At 37.8% G+C, this 23,281-nt stretch overlaps 1 protein-coding gene across 23 annotated transcripts in view; it reads right to left on the bottom strand.

Annotated features, from left to right (window-relative positions):
* Positions 1 to 23,281, bottom strand: part of OXR1 (oxidation resistance 1) — a 531,828-nt gene that overhangs the window by 74,676 nt on the left and 433,871 nt on the right. For 5 of the 23 annotated variants that reach the window (XM_071207997.1, XM_058275906.2, XM_071207993.1 and 2 more), the window contains one exon: positions 8,613 to 8,715. The exons of 12 other annotated variants lie outside the window; for them this stretch is intronic. Coding sequence is in view for 2 of the 11 variants with exons in the window: in XM_004457544.4 (XP_004457601.2) it covers positions 17,743 to 18,172; positions 20,071 to 20,169 (529 nt within the window). In the remaining 9 variants the exon portion in view is untranslated. Of the gene's footprint in view, positions 1 to 8,612; positions 8,716 to 17,492; positions 17,640 to 17,742; positions 18,173 to 20,070; positions 20,191 to 23,281 lie in introns of those variants that run through there. 6 more of the 23 variants (XM_004457544.4, XM_071207999.1, XM_004457546.5 and 3 more) reach the window with 6 other exon arrangements.

The raw sequence follows: 23,281 nt of genomic DNA, 5'->3' as shown, positions 1-23,281 counted from the left end.
CTCCCTCTATTCAATCTTAATAGACTGACATTTTGATCCTATTAAGATTTGTTTATATGTACCTAGTTAGGTAAATTGTTAGATAAATGGTTCTAATGAAGATTTATCAATTCTGAATTCTAAAAAAAAAGTTTTGCTATGCTTAAAAAAGTTATCCTACTGTCCATTCAGAGAGAGAAAGAAAAGCCTCTTCAACAAATGGTGCTGGTAAAGCTGCATTCATACATGCAAAAGAATGACACCGGACCAAATACAAAAATTAACTCAATAAGGATCAATGACCTAAGTATTTAAGACTAAAACCATAAAACTCTTAAGAGAAAAACATAGGGGCAAATCTTCAAGACCCTGGATTTGGCAATGGAATCTTGGACATGAGATCAAAACAAAAGAAAAAAAAATTAGACTTTATCACAATTTTAAAAGTTTGTGCATCAAAGGACATTATCAAGTTAAAAAAACCTACAGAATGGGCGAAAATAGTTACAATCCATATATCTGATAAGGGTTTTAATATTCAGGATATATGAAGATCTCCTGTAACTCAAGAAAATAACAACTCAATTACAATTAAGTGGACAAAGGACTTGAAGAGACATTTCTCCAAAGATAAACAAATGACCAATAAACACGTGAAAAGATGCTCAATTCACAAGCTAACTTTCAGACTGGCAAAAATCCAAAATAGGCATTGTCCTACATTCCTGGTGGGAATGCAAAATGGTATACTCCTTATGGAAAGAAATTCCAGAATATCTAAGATGATTATGTAGGGTACCTGGATATTTTACCTTTGACCTAGCAATCCTACTTCTAAGGAATTTACACTGACATATTACCCCAACAAACACATATGCACAAGTTAATTCATTGTAGTATAATTTGTAATTGCAAAACACAAAAACCTAAATGCCCCATATGTAAGAACTTTGGTTAATTACATGAAAGAATTCTATAGTGAAAATATTAACAGTGATAGATGTAAACTGAAGGATATTTTGAGGAGTGAATAAAGGCAAAATATAAAAGAATAAATACATTATGCAGTGTTTTGCTTATTTATGTAAAAAGAAACACCAGAAAAATAAACCAGAAACTAATGAACTTGGTTAACTATAGGGAGTGAGTGGGAATGGGGTAGAAGGGACAGAGAAGGTAGTGATAATTCCTGGATATACCTTTTCTTAATTTATTTTTCACTTTTGGAGCTACATTAATACTTCACCTGTTCAAAAATAAATGTAATAACAAGGTTAAAAAAAAAAACTAAAATTACAGACAGCAAGATATCAACCTAATTATATTTCAACTGAAAAATATAACCATTCTAAAAAAGAACTAATCCAAGAAACTTCTGAACATGGAGATTTGTCTATATACACTCAGACAAATACAATCATTTCACATTTATTAGATTTCTTATTTAGTAAGTAGTCAAAAACAATGAGTGCATGAATAATACATATATAAATAAGAGATAATGGAAAGCTCTTCCTTATAGTACAGCACCAACTAAAAAATGACAAAAAAATAAGAAACGAGAAAATCACTACTTAGCAAACCAATATACTAATAAATTAATCAGGCAAACATCATGAATAAATGTGAAAACTACTATGTGGAAGTCTGAAAAAGGGTAGGATAATTACATAGTCTGAAGGCATCTTCTCACAGATTACTTAATTACAAAAAAAATGGTAACCATACAGTGGGAAAATGTGGCAGATATCTTAACCAAATGATGAACTTTAACATAATCAATAATGAGACAAATTGATATCTTCTGTTTCCTGGTGTGGTACACTGGAAATACAATACCACAGGGTAGTTAATCACTGCCCAAAATGCATAAATTCAATCAAATCATGAGAAAATATCTGACAAACCTACAAAGGGACATTCTATAAACAGGGAACTGCACTCTTTAAAAAGGCCAATAACATGTAGAACAAGCATAGGTGAAATGAATTGCTTCAAATTAAAGAAAATGAAAAAGCCGTGAAAACTAAGTGCAATGCCTGATCTAGATTGCATCTCAGATCAGAAGAAAAATTATATAAAGGACATTAGTGAGATGATTGGTGTAAATGGAATATGGACTGTTAAATATTAAATAGCACTGCATCGATGTTAACTTTCCTATATTAGATTCTGTTAATCTGGTTATGCAAGAGAATAATCTTGTTCTTAGGGAATGAATATTGAAGTAGTAAGAGTAAAGGGGCATGGATATCTGCAATAGATTCTTAAATGGTTCAGGGTTAAAAAAAAGAAGTATGTATTTACAGTGAGAGTGAGATATGCAAAAATGGCCAAACTTTAAACATTAATGAATCTGGGATAAGAGTATATAGGAATTTGTATTATTTGTAAAATTCTTCCCTAAGTTTTAAATTATTTCAAAATAAAAAGGTAATATTACCTTGGATTGTCAGGATATTCCAATTTTTCTGTATTGAAGATTTTATACATAAATTTAACTTAATATGGAAAAATATTAACATTATTTTCAAATAAATTAAATTTTCAACAGTAATTTATCTTTTTTCAACAGTAATTTATCTTTGCTATAACATAAACAGAAGGAGCCAAAAACATTTTCCTCATTTTGCAATTTAAACTCCTTAAACAATTCAAAATACAATGACAGATAACTTTTAACTAAAGATATATATCCTTCCTACAATGATTGCAGGAGTAACTTGTTAGTCTACATTTTCTTTGCCTAACAGTTTTTCCAATCTGTTTCATAATATCTCAAGCTGTCATTAAGCAGGTAATCACAATAAAGTCTGTGACTGCTCTATAATTTTCAAGTGTTTGTCATGGACTGGAGTTCAGGACAAGAACACTATTTATACTAAGTTTCCACAGTTTAAAGTTTGAAAAGCAAATGGAAAATATTTACTTCAAAAATTTAAAACTATAAAATATTTTGTAATCATCCATCTATTAATAAAGTTCTAAATTTTAAAAATCCACATTAATTCATTTATTCATAAAACCAGTAACAGAACACAATGAAATAAAGTGATCACTCTTAAACCAATATGAAAACACAATCACAATTACAATATTTTAGAGTTGAAAGTGATCTCAGTTGTTACTTAGTCCAGTCTCTTACTTAGTAACAAGAATCTACTTCATAACCCTTTTTTTTTTCCAAAGATTTATTTTACTTATTTCTCTCCACACCCTGCTCTGTGTGTCTGCTCTGTGTGTCATTTGTTGTGTTTTCTGCACCTGCTTGCATTGTCAGGTGGCACAGGGAAACTGCATCTCTTTTTTGTTGCGTCATCTTGCTGTGTCAGTTCTCCATTTGTGCAGTGCCTCTCCTGGGTGGGCTGCTCTTTTTTTCATGTGGGGACGTTCTCCTTGCGGGGCGCACTCCTTGCACATGGGGCTCCCCTACAAGGAGGCACCTCTGCATGGCATGGTACTTCTTGCATGCGGCAGCACTGTGTGTGGGCCAGCTTATCACACAGGTCAGGAGGCCCTGAGTATTGAACCCTGGATCCTCCGTATAGCAGGTAGATGCTCTATCAGTTGAGCCATGTCCACTTCCCATAATACCCTTTTAAAGACAGTTCCCAGAAAATATGAATTTAGATTGGGAGCATGAAGGGGAAGACTGAGGAACTTATCACCCTATTCTTCTCCCTCACAATAGTTATTGTAGTTTATAAAAATATATTTATTTGTGGTTTAATAATAAAAATAATAGTTAACATTTATCAAGTGGCTAGAATATACCAGGCACTGTTCTAACTACTTTACTACATAAATCATCTATTTGATACATCAACACTATGAAGTAGGTATTGTTAATCTCAGTTTATGACAGAGGAAACTGGAGCACTGAGAAATTAATAAATATTGCACAGTTAAGGAAATAGCTGTGCTGAAACTAAACTCAGCAGACCGAATCCAGTAGGGCCTGTGCTTGCAACCACTCTGCTAAATATTTAGAGTCAATCATTAGAATATGTTTCATAAGGACAGAGGCCATATTTGTATATAACTAGGGATGATTTTTGCCCTCCCCCCTTGGGGAATATTTCACAATGTCTGAAAACATTTTTGGTTGTCACAACTGGAGGAGTTTTATTTGCATCTGGTGGGTCGAGGCCATGGATGCTGTTAAACATTCTACAATGCACAGGGCAGGCTTCTCATCTGTCCCAAAATGCCATTATGTTGAGGCTGAGGAACCCTACTATATATCCAGCACCCAATACTATGTCTGATGTATAGTATGTGCTCAATAAATGTTTGACAGATTAATGACTAAATAAGACCTTCCCATGGGAAGTGGATGTGGCTCAACTGATAGAACATCTGCCTATCATAAGGGTGGACCTGGGTTCGATTTCTGGGGACTCCTGGTAAAAAAGAAGATGAAGTGTGCTCGCTTGGCAAGCAAGTGCCCGTGTGGTGAGCCTGCACGAGTGCCCGTGTGGTGAGACTGTGCCCTGCACAACAGAGTCATGCAACAAGATGATGACGCATCAAAAGAGAGACAAGGAGAAGTGAAGTGCCACAGAAACCAGGAACTGAGGTGAAGCAATTGACAGGAAACCTCTCTCCCAATCAGAGGTCTCCAGGATTGAAACCTGGTGAGTCCTAGAGGAGAGAAAATGAGAAGAGAAGACAACACAGACAGCAAAAACAAATAAACCTTAAAAAAACACCACCACCTTTCCCTTAGACATAGCTGAGATGAAATCATCTTGGAATAGTGAGAAAGCAAAGGGGTTAGATTTTACTCTATCATTAACAGAAGCAGAAACTTCATATATGTATCTAAAGCAATGAATTTCCAGCAAGGTAAATCATCCATGTTTTGATATGCTGTTTTAATAATACAACCAAAATATTTTCTGACCTCTGCGTAATTTCTTCTTTTACTCACACTCTATATAAAGAGTACTATTTACTTTACCAACATATTACAATTTTTTAATTTATCTTTTAGCTGATGATTTCTAGCTTAATTGCACTGTGGTAAAAATAATCTTTTAAATTTATTGAAACCTGTTTGGGATCATATACAAATTTAGTAAATGTGCCCTATGTGTCTAAAGAGAATGTATATTGTGAACTGTAGGGTGTCATGTTATATGTGTGTGCACATGCGTGCATGCTACACACATGTAATATCTCCATACCTATGAGATCAACTTTGCTGATTGTTTTGTTCAAATCATGTCAGCTATTGATTTGTTCTTGTTTGCTTATTGTATAAGATACTGATAAAGTTGTGTTAAAATCTCTAGCTATGGAACGTAAAATGGAAGGGATGCTGTGGAAACATAGAATGTAAACAAAGAATTAACATATAACCCAGCAATTCAACTTCTAGGTATATACTGAAAATATCTGAGAGTAAGGACTCAAATACTTGTACAGCAATGTTACTAGCAAGATTACTCATGATAGTGAAAAGGTAAAAACAACCCAAGTGTCTATCAACAAATGAACAGATAAACAAAATGGGGTATACATACACACACACAAATGCACAATGGAATACTATTTGGCCCAAAAAAAGAATGAAGTTCTGCTACATGCCACAACATGGATGAACGTTAAAAACAAGCTTAGTGAAATAAGCCAGACACAACATGACAAATAATGTACGATTCCAGTTACATGAAGTATTTAGAATAGGCAAATTCATAGAGACAGAAGTAAAACAGAAGTTACTAGGGTCTGGAGGTAGGGAGAATAGGGAGTCATTGCTTAATATGTAGAGTTTCTGTTTGGGTGATGAAAAAGTTTTGGTAACGGACAGTGACGATGGTAACACACCATAGTGAATGTAACTAATAGAACTGAACTGTATATTAAAAACTGGTTAAAATGCATAAGTTTGTTGGAAAACGGACTTTGGCCCAGTGGTTAGGGCGTCCGTCTACCATATGGGAGGTCCGCGGTTCAAACCCCGGGCCTCCTTGACCCGCGTGGAGCTGGCCATGTGCAGCGCTGATGCGCGCAAGGAGTGCCGTGCCACGCAAGGGTGTCCCCTGCGTGGGGGAGCCCCACGTGCAAGGAGTGCGCCCGTGAGGAAAGCCGCCCAGCATGAAAAGAAAGAGCAGCCTGCCCAGGAATGGCGCTGCCCACACTTCCCATGCCGCTGATGACAACAGAAGCGGACAAAGAAACAAGACACAGCAAATAGACACCAAGAACAGACAACCAGGGGAGGGGGGGAAATTAAATAAATAAATAAATCTTTAAAAAAAAAAAAATGCATAAGTTTGTTATATATATTAGCACAATGAAATATTAAAAAAAAAAATCACACCCTCCCCTCCCCAAATACTTCACTATGATTGTGGGTTCCTTGTAGTGTCTCTCTACTTCGTTTTCTATATTTTGTGATATTATCAGGGATATACAAATTTTAAATTTGGTAAATTGAACCTTTCTCATAACACCTCTTAAAGTCTGCCTTGTTTGAATTAATATATAATTAAACCAATTTTCCTTCCAGTACTGTCTGCTTTTTCTTTCTCTCTCAATCTTTCTGTATACTTATGGTTAGATTTGTCTCTTATAAATAGTACGTAGTTGAGACTTTTTTCCTAGTTTTCAGTCCTAGTTTTTTCCATGGCTTAAACAATCCATTAACATATGATGCACTTATTGGTCACTCTGGGTTAAATCTATCATTTTATGAAGTTGCTTTTATTTGTCTATTCTTTCTATTTTCCTGATATTCTTTTTCTCTCTTTTCTTGCTTTCTTTTGGACTGAATATTATTTATGAATTTTCCATTTTTCTTCCCATTAATGTGTATGTTAGACATGCTTTAACAATGCTCTTAAGTGGTTCATCATGGATAGTACAGCCTGAATTACTGATTTACCAGAATCTAATATTAACTGGAATTTTTACTCTCTTCTTGGACAATGCAAGGACCTTAAAAACTGTGTGTGCCCCAACAAAGACTCAAACGCAATTATCACGTGAATTACATATAAGTGAATTTTTTTAAATGCCACACTATTTTTTAGAGAAGCAATATTTGTTTAATTTTGCACTATTGACCATTTTGATTGCATCACTGGTCAATTTCACAAGGCACAGAATTTTAATTTGGCAAGTATTTCTTTTAGAACTTTTAAGCATTTAAATCCTGTTTTGTAGCTTCTACTGTTTCTGCGGGGATATCAATTGTCCATCTTATTCCTATATCATTGAAGGTAAATAGGACTACTTTCTCTAACTGATTTTAAGATTTTCTGTCTTTGGTGTTTTAAGCATTTAAATCCTGTTTTGTAGCTTCTACTGTTTCTGCGGGGATATCAATTGTCCATCTTATTCCTATATCATTGAAGGTAAATAGGACTACTTTCTCTAACTGATTTTAAGATTTTCTGTCTTTGGTGTGGTTTGTATTGATAGGGCTTTGCAGGAATACTTGAGTCTGTGACTTAGAGTCTTTTGTTGGTTTTAAAAAGTTTTCAGCCATTTTCTCATTGAATAATGCTTCTTTCTCATTCCCTCTCTTCTCCTTCAGGACCTCATACATACATGAGACCTTCTCACTGTATCTTCTCTTGAGATTTTACCCTCTACCATATTTTCCATTTTTTTGTCTTTTTTTTTCCTGGCTATTTTTTTATAACTTATCTTACAGTTCACTAATTCTCTCTTCCATAATGCCTAATTTGCCGTTAAATCTACCCACAAAGGTCCTAACTTAGAAGACTATATTTTTCAGTTCTAGAGTATTCATTTTTCTTTTTTATAGTTTGGATCTTTTTGCTAAAGTGCTCATCTTTTAACCTCATTGACCACAGTTATTTCAAATCTCTGATAATGCCAATATCTAGAGTTCCCATATACTTGCTTTTTTATTATCTGTTGTTTCTGATGTCTTGTCTAGTCAGATGCCTAATATTTTTTCTACTTATTATAAATTTGCAAAGTTGTTTGTAGAAAGAATTTAATGCACAGAAAACTCTATTTCTTAAGAGGAGATTGATGTTTGCTTATAAAAGCACCTGAGGACACTAGTAATCCCAGATCTTCTTAATACTATTTATAGGGATTTTGATGCTTTGAAGGTGAGCTACCATTCCAGGAGAGCCTAGTTACTCCACTTTATCCTTCCTCCTAAGGTGCAGCATTTTCGAGTTCACAGAAGAGTTCACAAGGGCCAATCCATCTCTTGTGATGGGCCTTGAACTCTGTCCCTGCCTCTAATCCCCAAAGGCTTTCAAAAGCACTGACTGCTTTGTTTCTTAGCTGCTGTTTCTGGAATTAACACATTCCCCAGGGAAAAAGCAGCACCACATTGGGTCTCCCCTTCCCTGGGCTTCTGTCCTCTTTCAGATCCTCCCCTAATCATAACGGTTTTCTCATATTCTGAATCAAAACGATAGTATGAATTACCTATTATCAAATTCATAAGTCCTTCTGTAAGCATGGAATTGACAAAGTAGTATCAGACCTAAAATATCCCTTTAGTAATAGTATGGCAAAAGTAGACTTGAGGAAAGAAGCAAGCATGGAGACAAACAATGAAAATAATATCAGATGAAGTTTTAATGTACTGAAATACCCCTATCATAACAGAATGTTTTATGTTTGGGAGTACTTACTGATAAAAATTTGATTTAAAAATAATGAAGGAGTAGATGTGGCTCAAGCCGTTGAGCACCAGCCTCCTACATGGGAGGTCCCATGTTCGACCCCCAGTGCCTCCTGAAAAAACAAAAACAAACAACAAGCAAAAGAAATGAAAAAGCCAACTCAGGGAAGCCAGTATGGCTCAGTTGTTGTGCGCTGGCTTCCTACATACGAGGTCCAGGGTTCAATCCCCTGACCCTGGTACCTCAAAAAAAAAAAAAAGAAAAGAAAAAAGAGCTGGGAATAATAAATGTCAGTATTTGCAAACACATTTATACAAACTTAACTTTTAACTTTAAACAATTTTAAAGAGATATGCACATTTAAGTACAAATTTAACTTTAAACATCCTAAAAATGCTTGTTACAGCTTTCCTGACTGATCCCTCCCTGCTACAGGAAAAATGTCCTGCACATTTTTAACCTTTGCTCACTGACTCCTTCCTTCTCCATAAAACAAAACATAACAGAAACCCCTCAATTTTCACTCAACTCTGTATCCATCCTCCTCTAGATAGCACCCTATCTTCCTGTTTCTTTTCATTGTTGAACTTTTGGAAACAAGAATCTACTTTTACTGAGTTTAGTCAATTCCCTCTCACTGACTCCTCATTGCATTGCCAATCTATCTTATTTTTTCCCCAGTTCACTAAACCTAACTTGACAAAGGAAAATAAACTAACTGGCAAATCTGATCGACTTTTTCCAATTGTATTTTATTTATTCTCTATGAAGCATACAACTAACATGCTCCTCTTTCCCTGTACTTCAGTAACACTTCACATTTCTCTAAGGCCTCACCTTTTTATTTTTCTCTCTTTCCCTCTTGCCTATCTGTAATTCCAAGGTCCTCTTCTAAGTAATGAGGTTTCTAATAAAAAGTGTTATAGAGCCTTGCTACTTAGTATGTTCCATGGACCAGCATTAGTATCACTAGGAGCGAAAGGAGGCTCTCAGGGCTCCCTCAAGACTTAATGATTCAAGAGTGAACTGTTCGCACAATAAATTTGAAGGAACATTTAAAGGAATCAAACTTACAGACTGAATGGGCTTCTGTACCCAACTCCTTACTTGTAACATTAACACTAGCAGTCTTCAAATCTTTAACAAACTAATATAATTTTCTCCTAAATTTGTCCTGTGATAGACTACATTATTGTTACTAAACATTCTGTATTTCCCTGGGTAAGAATATAAAATATACTTCCATCACCCAGCTACTGTCAGTCTTGGCCAATGACTTGCTTGGTTAATGAAACATGAATATAAATGGCATGTGTCTTCCAGGTAGAAGTGGTAAGAGTTAGAATTATATTTCTTATGCCTCTTTTCCCTTTATCTCAAGACTAGAGATGGTCCATATAGTAGTAGTACCACCAACATAGATCCAAGTGGAAAGACCTAAAAGACCACACATATACCTGGCCATTCCCATCTCTGCTCCTGTTAAATTACTGTACTTTGAAGTTAATGGAAGAATTCCTCAGGGATTCACGCATAAAAAGCAAACTACCTACTTGAAGGAAAAGAAAAAGTCTGGCTTGCTTGTTTTCTACTGAAACATTATTTAATGCCACAAGACTGAAATTATGCCAACAGTATCATAAAAAAGTCAGGAATGAGGAGGACATGGTAAAAAGACTGGCAAAGAATACTGAACAATAGATAAATTTTAAAAATGTGGGTAGGTGAAAATGAATTGTGAATATTACAAATAAGTGTGAAAATATGTAAATATCAAGGGGTGGGGAATACAAAAACATGAGACAGAACTGTTAATGTCATTTTTCAAAGCAGAGAGTTAAATGTATTCTACTTGCCACTCAAACAGAAATATAAGAAGAGTAACTTAGATCTCTTAAATTTTCAGTAGAATCTCACTTTAGACAGACATTTTATGAAATAGTTTGTGATGAAGAAATACTACCTTTCATTCTGTCTCTTCCTCTTTCCAACCATTCATTCATCATTTTACATAATAGAGAGAGAGACTAAGGATGCCTAATTATTAATGATGTCTCTTTCTGGTAGTTGAAATTGGGGTAGCTTTTAAGCTCTAATCTTTGTAACGTATTAATGTATGACTTTACAGTTATATAAATCATCATTAAAACAAAGAATTTTTTTCTTATAAAAGGCTTCAAGTAAATATGCCAAGATATTAATGGTTGTTAATTGTGAGTGATGCAGAAAAATGGAAGACTGTAATTTTTTATAGTTCTTAAATTTCCAAAAGTAAAATCAATAAAAAAACACCATCTCTAAACTTGCTCAGAACCATAACAATTATTCCAGAAGAACTACTCTACATCAGAGACTCTCTGGCCTAAAATTTAAGCACGCATCTCAAGTTTTAAAAAATGCCCTTTTTTGTATTAATGTTTTTCATTCATTGAACAAAATTCATCCCCGGTCTGTGAGTGAAAGTTTACTACTATCAGGAAGGGAGATGTTCTACCCAGAAAGAAACTATTTGCAGTTACTTTACTACTTTTTAATATACTGTTTCAATTTTTGAAGTTATGTATATAAAACCATTACTTTTACCCTCAACTACAAATTGTAATCTTATTTATAAATCTAGTAAATTTTAACACACTTGCTAGGGTGCTTCTGATAGGTAATCAACTCAAACTGAACAAACTAAATATTCTTAATCAATCCTATTTATAAACTTGGATAATTCAGTTCTCTTACATATACTAAACTGCACTTAATAAATTTAACATATTCTATTTAAGCCCTTTAATTGTCTCTAAATTCATATTATTCATAAATTTAATTTAAAAAATTAATACTTTAATAAATTTGTATTAGTCCGCCAAAGGGGTGCTGAGGCAAAATACCAGAAATTGGTTGATTTGGGGTAGGAGCTTACAGATACCAGGCCATAAAGCATAAGTTACTTCCCTCATCAAAGTCTATTTGGAGCAAGACGGCTGTGAGGGTTCAGGCTTCCTGTGTTCCTCTGTTCCTGGGCCTTGCTTTTCTCTGGCTTCAAGATTCCTTTCTTCCTGGGGCTGGCTTCTCTTTCCTCTGCGTGCTGACTTCCCGGGGTCCAGCTTAAGTCTTCAGCATCAAACTCCAACATCAAAACTCCAACATCAGAAATCCCCCGACTCTGTTCTTTGTCATGCCTTTTATCTAATCAGAACTCAGTCATGCCCAGGCACATCAGATTACAAACACAATGCAATATTGTTTTTCGGAATTCATCAATAATACCAAACTGCTACAAAATTTCATCATTTTTATATTTGCTTTTAACCTTTCCATATGCTTAAAAGACTTACCCCTAAAGAAAGTAGTAGTTTTCAAAAACTGGTTCCTAAAGTAGCAGCAGAAGCAATACTTGAGGAAAGGGGCAAATTCTTGAGCCTGAACCAAGACCTACATAATCAAGAGCTCTGGGGAAGGGGCCCAGCAATTTGTTTCTTTTAACAAATCCTGTAGGAGATTCTGATGCATGCCAAAGTTTAAGACCAACTGCACTACTGCAGCCTCAATCACTTAAGAGGCAATTTTGTCCTAGAACAGAAAATTTAACATTCCTCAGATCAGCCACACTCTGAGATATGTATCAATTCTAAAATAGGCAAATCTACCTCATGGTTGAGTGCTACTGCACTAAAGAAACACTAAAGAACTCAAATTAGTTGGGATTACCATCAACATTGATTGGGGGTGTTCATCAACCAGAGACACTCTCCCCAACCCGAGCTGGTTATCTTCTTCCATCACTGACCACCAGGGTGAGTTACCTTTTTTATAGTTACTTTAACATTTGGCACTCAAGTCCTCTAAAGAGAGGCATTTGGTCTTTTCTTCTTTTTTTTTTAAAGATTTTTTTTTTAAAGATTTTATTTATTTCTTTATCTCCCCAACCTCCCCCCCCCACCATGGTTGCCTGTTCTGTGTCTATTTGCTGCGTCTTCTTTGTCCACTTCTGTTGTTGTCAGCCGCACAGGAATCTGTGTTTCTTTTTGTTGCGTCATCTTGTGTCAGCTCTCCATGCGTGCAGCACCATTCCTGGGCAGCCTGCACTTTCTTTTGCGCTGGCCGGCTCTCCTTATGGGGTGCACTCCTTAATTGTGGGACTCCCCTACGTGGGGACACCCCTGCATGGCACGGCACTCCTTGCGCGCATCAGCACTGCTCATGGGCCAGCTCCACATGGGTCAAGGAGACCCGGGGTTTGAACAGCGGACCTCCCATGTGGTAGACGGATGCCCTAACCACTGGGCCAAGTCCGCCACCCTTTTTTAAAGATTTATTTTATTTATTTCTCTCCCCTTCCCCCCAGATGTCTGCTCTCTTGTCCATTTGCTCTGTATTCCTCTGTGTCCACTTGCATTATCAGGTGGCATTGGGAAACTGCGTCTCCTTTTTGTTGCATCATCTTGCTGTGTCAGCTCTCCATGTGTGCAGCACCACTCCTGGGTGAGCTGCGTTTTTTTCACATGGGGCAGCTCTCCTTGCACCCCTGGGTGTGTGGGGCACCCCCACTTAGGGTGTGACACGCCACTCTTTGTGCGTGGCAGCACTGCACATGGGCCAGCTTGCCACACAGGTCAGGAGGCCCTGGATATCGAACCCTGGACCCTCCATAAGGTAGACAGATGCTCTATCAGTTCAGCTATGTCCGCTTCCCCATTTGGTCTTTTCTAGGTTTAAGATAAGCCATCAGCTAACTGTTCCAGATAATCTGAGCCTGCAATTTCCAACTTAAGACATAACTAACTTTCTCAAGACTTTATTGGATTTTGCATTTTCAGCTCAGTCATTTTAATGTCATCTTTCCCGACTCTAAAGAAATTCTTTAATGACAATCTCTCCTATCCTCCATCATATCTTGGCAAAATCTTTTGTAATTTGTTTTAACTTTAACACTTTAAATGCTAGATGGAATTTTGCATTCTTCTCATATTTTCTGCTTGTGTGGCAGGGCTAGAAATATTAAAAATGGGTGATGTATTTCTCTCACTACTTTGGCTAGTTTCCTCAAGCAAAAAAAAATGGAATAATAATAACACCTAACTCATAAGGTTATTAAAATTGGATAAAAAAAACTTGCTCAGTGCTTGCCCCAAACAGAATGCTTATAGCAGCTATCATTATTTTTATTGCTGTTATTACTATTATCATTATCCCATCTATATCAACAGTCCCCTATCCAAGCAAAAGATAGTATTTTTTTTACATACATTCCTATAGCATATTTTACTTCCCCATGCCATCATAATTATAAATTCCTTAATGTCTATTTTTCCAACTAGAAAGGATCATTAATAGGCTTCAGTACCTTCACTTTTAAAATTAAGAAAATAATAGCAATTACCTCAGAGTGGGGATGTTGTTGAGGGTTAAATAAATATGTGAAGTGCTTAAAAATGCTTGACCCATAGTAAACACTGTGTTAGCTATTATTATTATTCCATGTCTTGGTTTACTCACTTTACATGATTATCAATAGTAAGCAAGAGTATCAATCTCCAGCTTATCAACCCTTCTTCATTCAGCACATAGAATTTTCCTGCTGTAAACAGGAAGTGAAATTAATTCTGTCTAAGAACTTGTTTTAATGAGCTTGTGATCTGAAGTCCCAACTTAATAAAATGATTTAATAAAATACAATTTCTGTTTTTGTTACTAGATGATAAATCCTTTGAAGGTCAGTTCAACAATTTGCAACTAATGCCCAGAGCTAGTATTAAAAGACCCTAATGACCCACATTCAAGGTTGAAAGAATTGCTGAATATGGGGAGGAGGTGGGGGGGGGGGCTAGCATTTCCATAGAAGTAGCCATTTTAGCATAACTGGTCCCATAACTACTTCCACTACAGCTTCCCACCATCATCACCCTTTCACCAAGGGACAAAGGAGGACATTAGGATGGAAAACTGGACTCCAGCTTCCATTCCTTTTCCTAACACCATAGGCGTATGCATCAAAGAAGGGGTGAGGGGGGGCAGGAATGGTTAGGCATATGTGAGCATTAGATCATAGTTCCCCTCCCTACCAAACCTAACCCGGAATGGAAACTGGGGGTAGGTAGATAGATGAGATGGGTGGAGCTTTAATATTGAATATGAGATTGAAATTTTAAAATGAAGGGCGGAATCTTAACTGAAAGATACTGTTTAATAGCTAAGAATAGACAAAAATAAAATTTAATAGGGCTAAATTTAAAGAATCCTGTCATCAAGTAGGAAAAGGTTTACTGACATACACAGCTGGGGCAGTTTATGATAGAAACTGTTTCATGTTTATAGTACAATAAATCAAAACTCTTTACTAAATTAGGGAGTCTTTTGATCAACATTTATTTATTTCCATATGGTCTAGTCTATGTTTATAAGACAACACAATATGGATGTATGGCTACTCCCCCAAATAAGAACTATACTTAAGGGACAAACTTTTTATTAAAAAGTGAAATCATGATTTGCCCTTTAAGCAACACCACACAGTAAGTATTGTATATAAGATGTTTCCTTGTTAATAAAGCTCAATAAAACTGCTAATTTTAAAAAAAAACAAACACATTTCAAACAACAACAAAAAAGATGTTTCCTTTAAAATTGGGGATTAACCTCAGCAATAGCGTTTTAAGTTCCTTTTGATGTCTAAATCTCAACTACGGTTTACATAAGGGTGATTGTTGGAGCCCAAAACACTAAAAGCTGGAAAGTGCAAAAGCAGCCACCTTGGAGACGAGTAAAGGCACACAGCAGTGACAGAGTCAGAGTCAGGTAAGAGGTTTCTTATAGAAAGAGTAAAACCAGAAAGATTTGACCAAAGTTTTATCTGGTCAATCTTTAATCTGTCCACAGAAAAAGTATTTTATCAACATCATTACTGAACATGAAATGGGGAGGGGCAAGATTACTATAACAAATTGGGTTTTGGAGCACAGCTAATCAAGAGTGGTAGTATCTAGACAATAAATACTACACAGGAATTATTAAAGAATTGAAGGAAAGGTGACAGGGTGTAGGAAACTTAAGCAGCTGTTACAAAATAAAGCTGAAATAAGTGTAGTCATTAGCAGAAGCAGAAGAAATCTATCAGACAGATACACGTTCTGAAAAATACACAAAAAAAGGACTACCCTATAGCCAAAACTCATCTGGTAGGCAGCAAAGAACAGAGATCCCCTTCCCTTTTAAGGAAAGGTTAGCAAGAAATAAAGAACTGTTTATTTTACTTAACTATATATATGTTGCCTTTCAATCAACTTGAGAAGCTACTTTAACAGTGGCAGGGGGTGATCAAATTACTACTGGAGCACCAATTTTTTTGACTTCCTTCAGAACTTTATATCACAATTTCATAGACATACAGTGATTTTGTCACCACATGTTATTTCCTAGCATCATCGTCAATCTTTTTCATCAGTTCTGGTTCTGAAGAAAAAAGAGCTCTAAAACTAAGAACCTTTCAGATCATCTAGTATAAGCTTATTTTAGAAATGAGAAGGAAGAAAAGAGGTGCAAAGATTACATAACTTGTCCCAATTCTTTCAGCAATGCTAGGATATACCTCCCCACTTGACTACAAAGTCATATTGCTACATCACAAGGCCTCTCTAATTTCCATTAGAGATTTCTGGGCACCATGAATATTAAAGAATATGTCACAAATTCATAAGGCATCTTCAATGAAAGAGTAATTTGTAGAGTATTTTGAAGGTGTTACTCTAAAGAAAAGTGCCAGATATATCTGTGTGCTCAAAAATGTTTTAGCATAATCAAAAGTGTATGTTTGCGTGTATTTATTAAATTCTGATCATATTGCTTTCTAGTTAGTTACACTTCATATTTCTAAATTCTCCATCTATCTAGCGGCTGGTCACATATAAACTTTTCAACTAGGCAACTGAAGACATGAAAAAAAGATATCCTTACTTTTTCCCGGTCCTTTAAGAAGATTCTGCATCTGGTTACTCTCCTTCAGTGCAGAAACAAAGTATTCCCCCCCCCTTTCCATTTACTAATTCCATAAACAGGAATTTTAAAGACAGAAGATAGTTTAAGACCACTGAGGAAAAAATATTAAAAATATTTAAAGATTCAAAGAATTAAGGAACTAGACAGAAGAATACTCTTCTGATCCAGCTCTCTGTGCCACTGTAAAGTTAGATTTTTATATTTAAATTTCTTCAAAGCTTAAATTACAGACCTACACAATAGATGGCCTCACTGTTTCACTGCTTTAAAACGAATAGCAGGATGTGAGGTTATGCTCATATACTTAAGATCATAACCCTCAAACATATAATAAAACAAGTAACAAAAATAAAATATAAATGACCTATTAACTTAAAAGAAGCCAACAACACAACAAATGCTACTATATCCATTATGATAATATCTCTATATAGCAAACGCTCTTAAATATTCTGTAAGATATAGTATCATGTTGATTTCTTTATCGGGTGGTACAAAGCCACTGTGATGAAGGCGAATTAACTCAATTGGCACTACAAACAATTATTCTGAAAGTTTCTAAGTTCTGCTATCTTAAAACAACGTGCAGCCCTAGTCAAAAAACAACACGAACAACAACAGCGTGCAGTCTTTCAAAGTACATGGCACACACAGAAAATAAAATGAAATAAAATAAAATCAGCTGGGACCTGGTGTAAGACAAGTATTTAGCTTTTTACTTTAAATGCTGACTTCTAATAGCTGGCAAATGTCAAGAAGATTGACCCAAACCAAAACAAAGCCAGGTGCGGCGTTTTTAATAATCTAAAAGATAAAATAAAAAAAAAACAAAACAAACCACGGACGTCATAATTGACATAATATTCACTTCCCAGTGAGAGAGAAAAAAGGAGTGGATCGTACCCTTGATAAACTTGGCGGGGTAATGAAAGTCGAGTCTGGGTGAAGCAAGCAGGAAGAGCAGGGCAGGAAGAGCCACGGCGCGGACTGCAGCCTCCGGGGCCCAGGGCCCGAGCAGCCCCTCCTCCGCGCCCCCGCCCCGCGCCAGGCCCACCTGCCAACGCGCCGCCGCGTGACCCCGCCCCGCGGGTCGCGCCGCCGCCTCCCCCCAGGCCGGCCCGCCGCGTGGGAGGCGAGGGATGGGTGGGCTCACCAGGTCCCTCCAGGAAGGATGGCATCGGGGGCCGATGGGGCGGGGACCCACACCCGGGGTCCCCCTGGGCGGGCTCCCTCAGGTAATCCTCGAAGCGCACCTGCCGGGCTTCGCCGCCGCCCCCGATCCCCCAAAGGCGGTTGGCGGTTCCCCGCAGGAGGCGCCCGCTCTTCCCGGTGAACGTGGTGAGGTACTCCATGCTGCCGCGAGGCCGGGGCTGAGGAGGGCGATGGTTTCCGTGGGGGCGGCCGCGGGGAGCGCGCCCGACGCGTGCCCCTATCCGGGAGCGGGGCTCGGCGAGCCTCCTAGGAGGCGGGGGGGGAGGGGCGCCCCCCGCGTGGCCCGGGGGCGGGCCATCGGGAAACTCCGCGTCGGGGGAGCAGAAGTTGGACGAAACTTTTTCAAAAGTTTTCTTCTTGCTTCCAGACGCCTGGTTAGACAGAATTTACATGTAAGAGAAGCTGCGTTTTGCTTGGGGCGGGCACAGGGTCGGAAAGGGGGAGACTGGGAAACAAGCCGGACCGGATCTATACGAACCACCCCCCCGGCTGCTGTGCTCCATGGAGCTGGCCTACCCAGCCCTGCCCCGCCGGGTGTGGGACCCAACCGGCCTTTCAGGACTGCTGAGGGAGGGGAGGGGAGGAGGCGAGGCTGGCGGTGCGGACGCCCAACAGGCGGTAAAAATGGCCCTGGAGAAGTTTTGTTGGGAGTTCCGTAGAGTACCGGGACCTCAAAACAGAGTGTCAGGAAGTTTCTTAGTGTGTGTGTGTGGTTGGGGGTGGGTGGGCACAGTCCACAGAACGCTCACAGCTTGTAATTATTTGCAGGAAGAAGGCGTTCGTTTTAGCTTAAGGCTGCAATCACAGTTAAAACATAATCAAGCCCTACATTACACTAAAGCTTCTTATGGAACCATCTTTATGAAAGTATTAGTAGGCACTTTGTACGTTTACTGTGGCATTATGAACTGATGTTACAGTTTGGCATTCCATGAATCCAGCCCTGTAAGACATGGTTTATTAAAAGCTATATTGGGCAGGGCTGCTTCGTCCTCCTTTAGACAGAGAAAGAGCAATGACTTTTGACAGACATTTATTACTTGATTTTGTTTCCTGTGAGATTTGTTTTGTTTTGTTTGTTTTTCACAGCGGTTTAGAGCTCTTTTAGTTTTCTCAGACTAATAAATAGACTCTCTTGGAATCACTAATATTTTAATGTTTTAGAAGAAAAGTGGTGAATTACTTTGGGAGTTGAAGAGCTAATCATTCCAAATAATGGTACCCAGAAAATCTTGTAGGAATTTACGCTCTTTGCCAAACCACTGAAGTTATTCCCCTGCTCCTTTTTTTAATGGTTTGATCTTTTTCCCGCTTTCCACATTTTCAGTTTTAATTCTAACCTAAGACTAATGTTACCATTCCAACATCAGAACCACCTTTATACATGTAAAAACACAATGTCTGGGCTACACCCCCAGAGGGTCTAATTAACCGTGTTTGTGGGAAGCAGGCCCAGGAATTTGCATATTCAGCAACCATCCTTGTGTTTTGATGTGCTGTTTGGGAAAATACCACCCCAAACGTTCTTCTGTACCTTCTAGTGCACATTTGGTAGACGGTAAGTGGCCCCTTTTTATTTCTGAGAATTCGATTTGAATAAGCATTACTCAGCTTAGCACCACTTCTAAGTTCCTGTGAAGCTCAGTAAGCTTTAAAAATCGAATATCAATGACTTAGATCTAATCTTGAACAAAATTCAATTTTTTTTCTAATTTTTAAAATATCTTTCCAAAAGGGCCATTTACCATTTAAGGGTATCCAGTTTACATTTATGTGTTAAGCATATCCAAAATAGTATTTGAGTTTTTTTACACCTGATTTAAATCTCCACTTTTACACACAACCTATGTTCTGCCATTTCAGATAACAGGTTAACAGGCATTTAACCCATCAATTTTCTCTGCTTCTATTCCATGGAGGGCTAGAGCTGTTAGAGAAAAATGTGTAACCTTGATGACTGAGTGTCTAGCAAATTTTGATTTGAACTCGGCTGAGCCCCAATGCCTTTAAGATCTTTTTACTCGTGTATTCATCTATCTTTTCTATTCTCTAAATTTGTTGTCTAAAGCATTGCTATTTTCCTGAAGTTACAAAATTCACCACTAGAACACATTACTTTGCCTTCTATATGACCCAGAAAATAATAGGCCATCATATTACATCAATATTTCCTTTTCTTCAGATCTACAAACATGCTCTCCATATACTGAATCATCCTTAGCTACTGCCTTACAAGCAGGGAGGTGCTTAGTCCTTTTCCAACACTCACATCTTCCAAATCTACTCCTGAGCTTAGTCTGGTTTCTCTTCTCTTTGACTTGCCAGCCTTATTTCTCTGTTGTATTCGTCCTCTCCTCCTCCACTTCATTTCCTTCCACGTAACTCCTTCCCATCCTTAAAGGAGAGAATTTCCTTAAAACAGTGCAACTGCTGTGGAAAGCAGTTTGAAAGTTCCTCAGAAAAGTTAAACATAGAATCACCTGATGACCAGACAACTCCGCGTTATGTTAGGTATAACCCCGAAGAATTGAAAGCAAGGACTCAGATAATTATACACCATTGTTCATAGCAACATTATTCACAATAGCCAAAGCTGGAAACAACTCAACTATCCACCAACAAATGCATGATAAACAAAATGTGGTATATCCATACAGTGGAATATTATGCAGTCATAAAAAGGAATGAAGTGCTGATACATGCTATAACATGGGATGAACCTTAAAAACATTTTTAAGTAAGTCTGACACAAAATGACAAATATGGAATAATTCCACTTATATGAAATACCTAGAATAAGCAAATTCTTACAGACAGACATAGATTAGAGGTTATTAGGCATGGAAAGAGGGGAAATGGGAAGATATTGCTTAATATGTACAGAGTTTCTATTTGAAGTGGTGAAAAGTCTGGTAATGGATGGTTTGGATGGTTTCAAAATATTCTGATTGCAATTAATATCATTGAAGTATACACTAAAAAATGGTTAAAATGGAAAATTTTATGTTAATGTTACCATAATTAGAATTTAAACAAAAAAGTTTTCTTATACCACACTTGACTCCTCATGCTACCCTCTGCTTCATTTTTTATACAGCTTCATTGAAATATCATTTACATACCATAAAACTCACTTGTTATAAGTGTACAATTTAAGCTTCCCCTTCATTGCATTTCTTGAAAATTAGTTCACATTTCGTAATTACATTTGGTTCACCCTAATACCTTCCTTCTGCTTTCTGGGTTTTCTTACATCTTTCACTAGGCTTCTCTCTCTCATTCTTACATCTTTTACTGTTTCTCTGTCTCTTTCTCTCCCTCTCTCTTGCGTCTTACTACTTCTGCTGCTCTGTCATTTCCTTAAAGGAAAGTGTTTTTATAATCTGTATTGTACTTTCATTTATTTTGTCTGGATGACTGAATTTACTTTCTTGATGTCAACTATCATGAAATGCTGTTGACAAATTAAATCTCATCTTTTTTCCCAATCTTACAGTCAGACTTGTAGTAGGAGGAATTGTCTACATGATCAAAACAAGAATATACCAAATATATAAAACAAGTATATACAAGAAACAAGTAATAGTGCTTGCATTCTTAGGAGAACTAGGTGGCTAGGGGAGGGATGAGAGAGAGCCTAAGTTTTCACTGATAAACCATGTGCATGTATCACCTATTCAAAAATCATTTTGTTTAAATTAAGAAAAAATGAAAATGAACCTTATTTCAATGAGCCTATTCTGTCATTTAGGTGGCTGCTGGATTGCCCTTTGTTGAACTACCATTCACCTTCTGCCAAAAAGAGTTTAAGATAGACTGCATTTGTCAAATATCATTTGTCAAATATCATTGAGGGCAGCGGACTTGGCCTAGTGGTTAGAGCGTCTGTCAACCACATGAGAGGTCCATGGTTCAAACCCCGGGCCTCCTAGACCCATGTGGAGCTGGCCCATGCGCAGTGGTGATGGGCGCATGGAGTGCCATGCCACGCAGGGGCGCTGATGCGCGCAAGGAGTGTGGTGCCATGCAGGGGTGTCCCCGTATAGGGGAGCCCCACACGCAAGGAGTGCACCCTGTAAGGAGAGCCACCCAGAGTGAAAGAAAGTGCAGCCTGCCCAGGAATAGTGCCACACACAGAGAGCTGACACAACAAGATGATGCAATGAAAAAGAAACACAGATTCTTGGTGCCGCTGCCAACAACAGAAGTGGACAAAGAAGACGCAGCAAATAGACACACAGAACAGACAACCAGGGTGGGGGGGAGGGGAGAGAAATAAATAAATAAATCTTTAAAAATATATATCATTGAGAACCATGTAATCTATTGTTTCTCTTTAAGTTGTCTAAATGTTATCCCTATATCAAGTTGGGTCACCTAAAGTCAATATACTGGGCCTGGAAGGCAGCATTGTTTCCTCATTAAGAACATGAGCCTTATCTCTCTAAGCCAAACTCAACATATAAATGCATTACCTTCCTCCCAGTGTGGGACATGACTTGTGGGGATCAGCCTCCCTGGCACCGAGGGATTACTACCAAGCACCAGCTAGTAATGCAACTGAGAAGAGACTTTGACCGAAAGGGGGAAAGGGTAAAGACAAATAAGTTTATATGGCTAAGAGACTTCAAAGTGTGATGGAGGTCGTTCCAGAGGTTATGCTTATGAACATCTCAACAGTATCTCATTGACTGCAAAAGTAAATATTGCCTCAAATAGCATGACTCCTGAGGGCTCTGGAAACACCCAGACACTATAGGCAGGGCAGACAGCTCAGGGGTTTGGTGCCCTGGCAGTGAGTCCTACTTTGGAATTTTTGGTACCCAGTGTGACAGAACTGGACTCAGTTGTGGTTTCCCTACACATGTTCTTCTGCTCCCTCTATTTGAACCTATAGTTAGTACTAGAGTTGATAGGTGTATGTACAGAAGACTTAAATCTTTGGGTTTTCCATGAGCTAGCTGGGCCCTGAATCTTAACAGTGCTGCAACACCTACTCTCCAGTTCACTGAACTCACCGAGGACAGCTAACAAGGAGATGATGATGGACAATGACCATTCCAGGAACAAAGTCTGAAACTGCAAGCAAGATAGTACTATCCACCTGTCCCATGGAATCTAAGCCCCCTCTCAATTAGAGGTAGAGTGAACATCATCATCCCAGAATCTCAGGATTGGAGAATGAACAATGGACTAGAGTAGGCTTACTGTTATTCTACTATAGACTTATAGTGATTCAAGCAACAGAAGAACTGTTATCATTGATGTGGAGGTTGTGGCCACTGGAGGTTCTGAAGGGAGGGAGAGGGAAAAATAGGTTTAATATGGGGGCATTTTCAGGACTTGGGAATTGTCCTGAATGACACTGCAATGGCAGATACAAGCCATTATATATTTTGTCATAATTTATAAAACTGTACGGGAGAGAGTGTAAACTACAATGTAAACTATAATCCACAATAGTGGCAATGCGCCGAAGT

This window comes from Dasypus novemcinctus, chromosome 14, assembly GCF_030445035.2.
Source record: "Dasypus novemcinctus isolate mDasNov1 chromosome 14, mDasNov1.1.hap2, whole genome shotgun sequence".
NCBI lineage: Eukaryota > Metazoa > Chordata > Mammalia > Cingulata > Dasypodidae > Dasypus > Dasypus novemcinctus.
The sequence above is the reverse complement of the archived record's forward strand: the minus strand, read 5'-3'. Positions and strand labels throughout refer to the sequence as shown.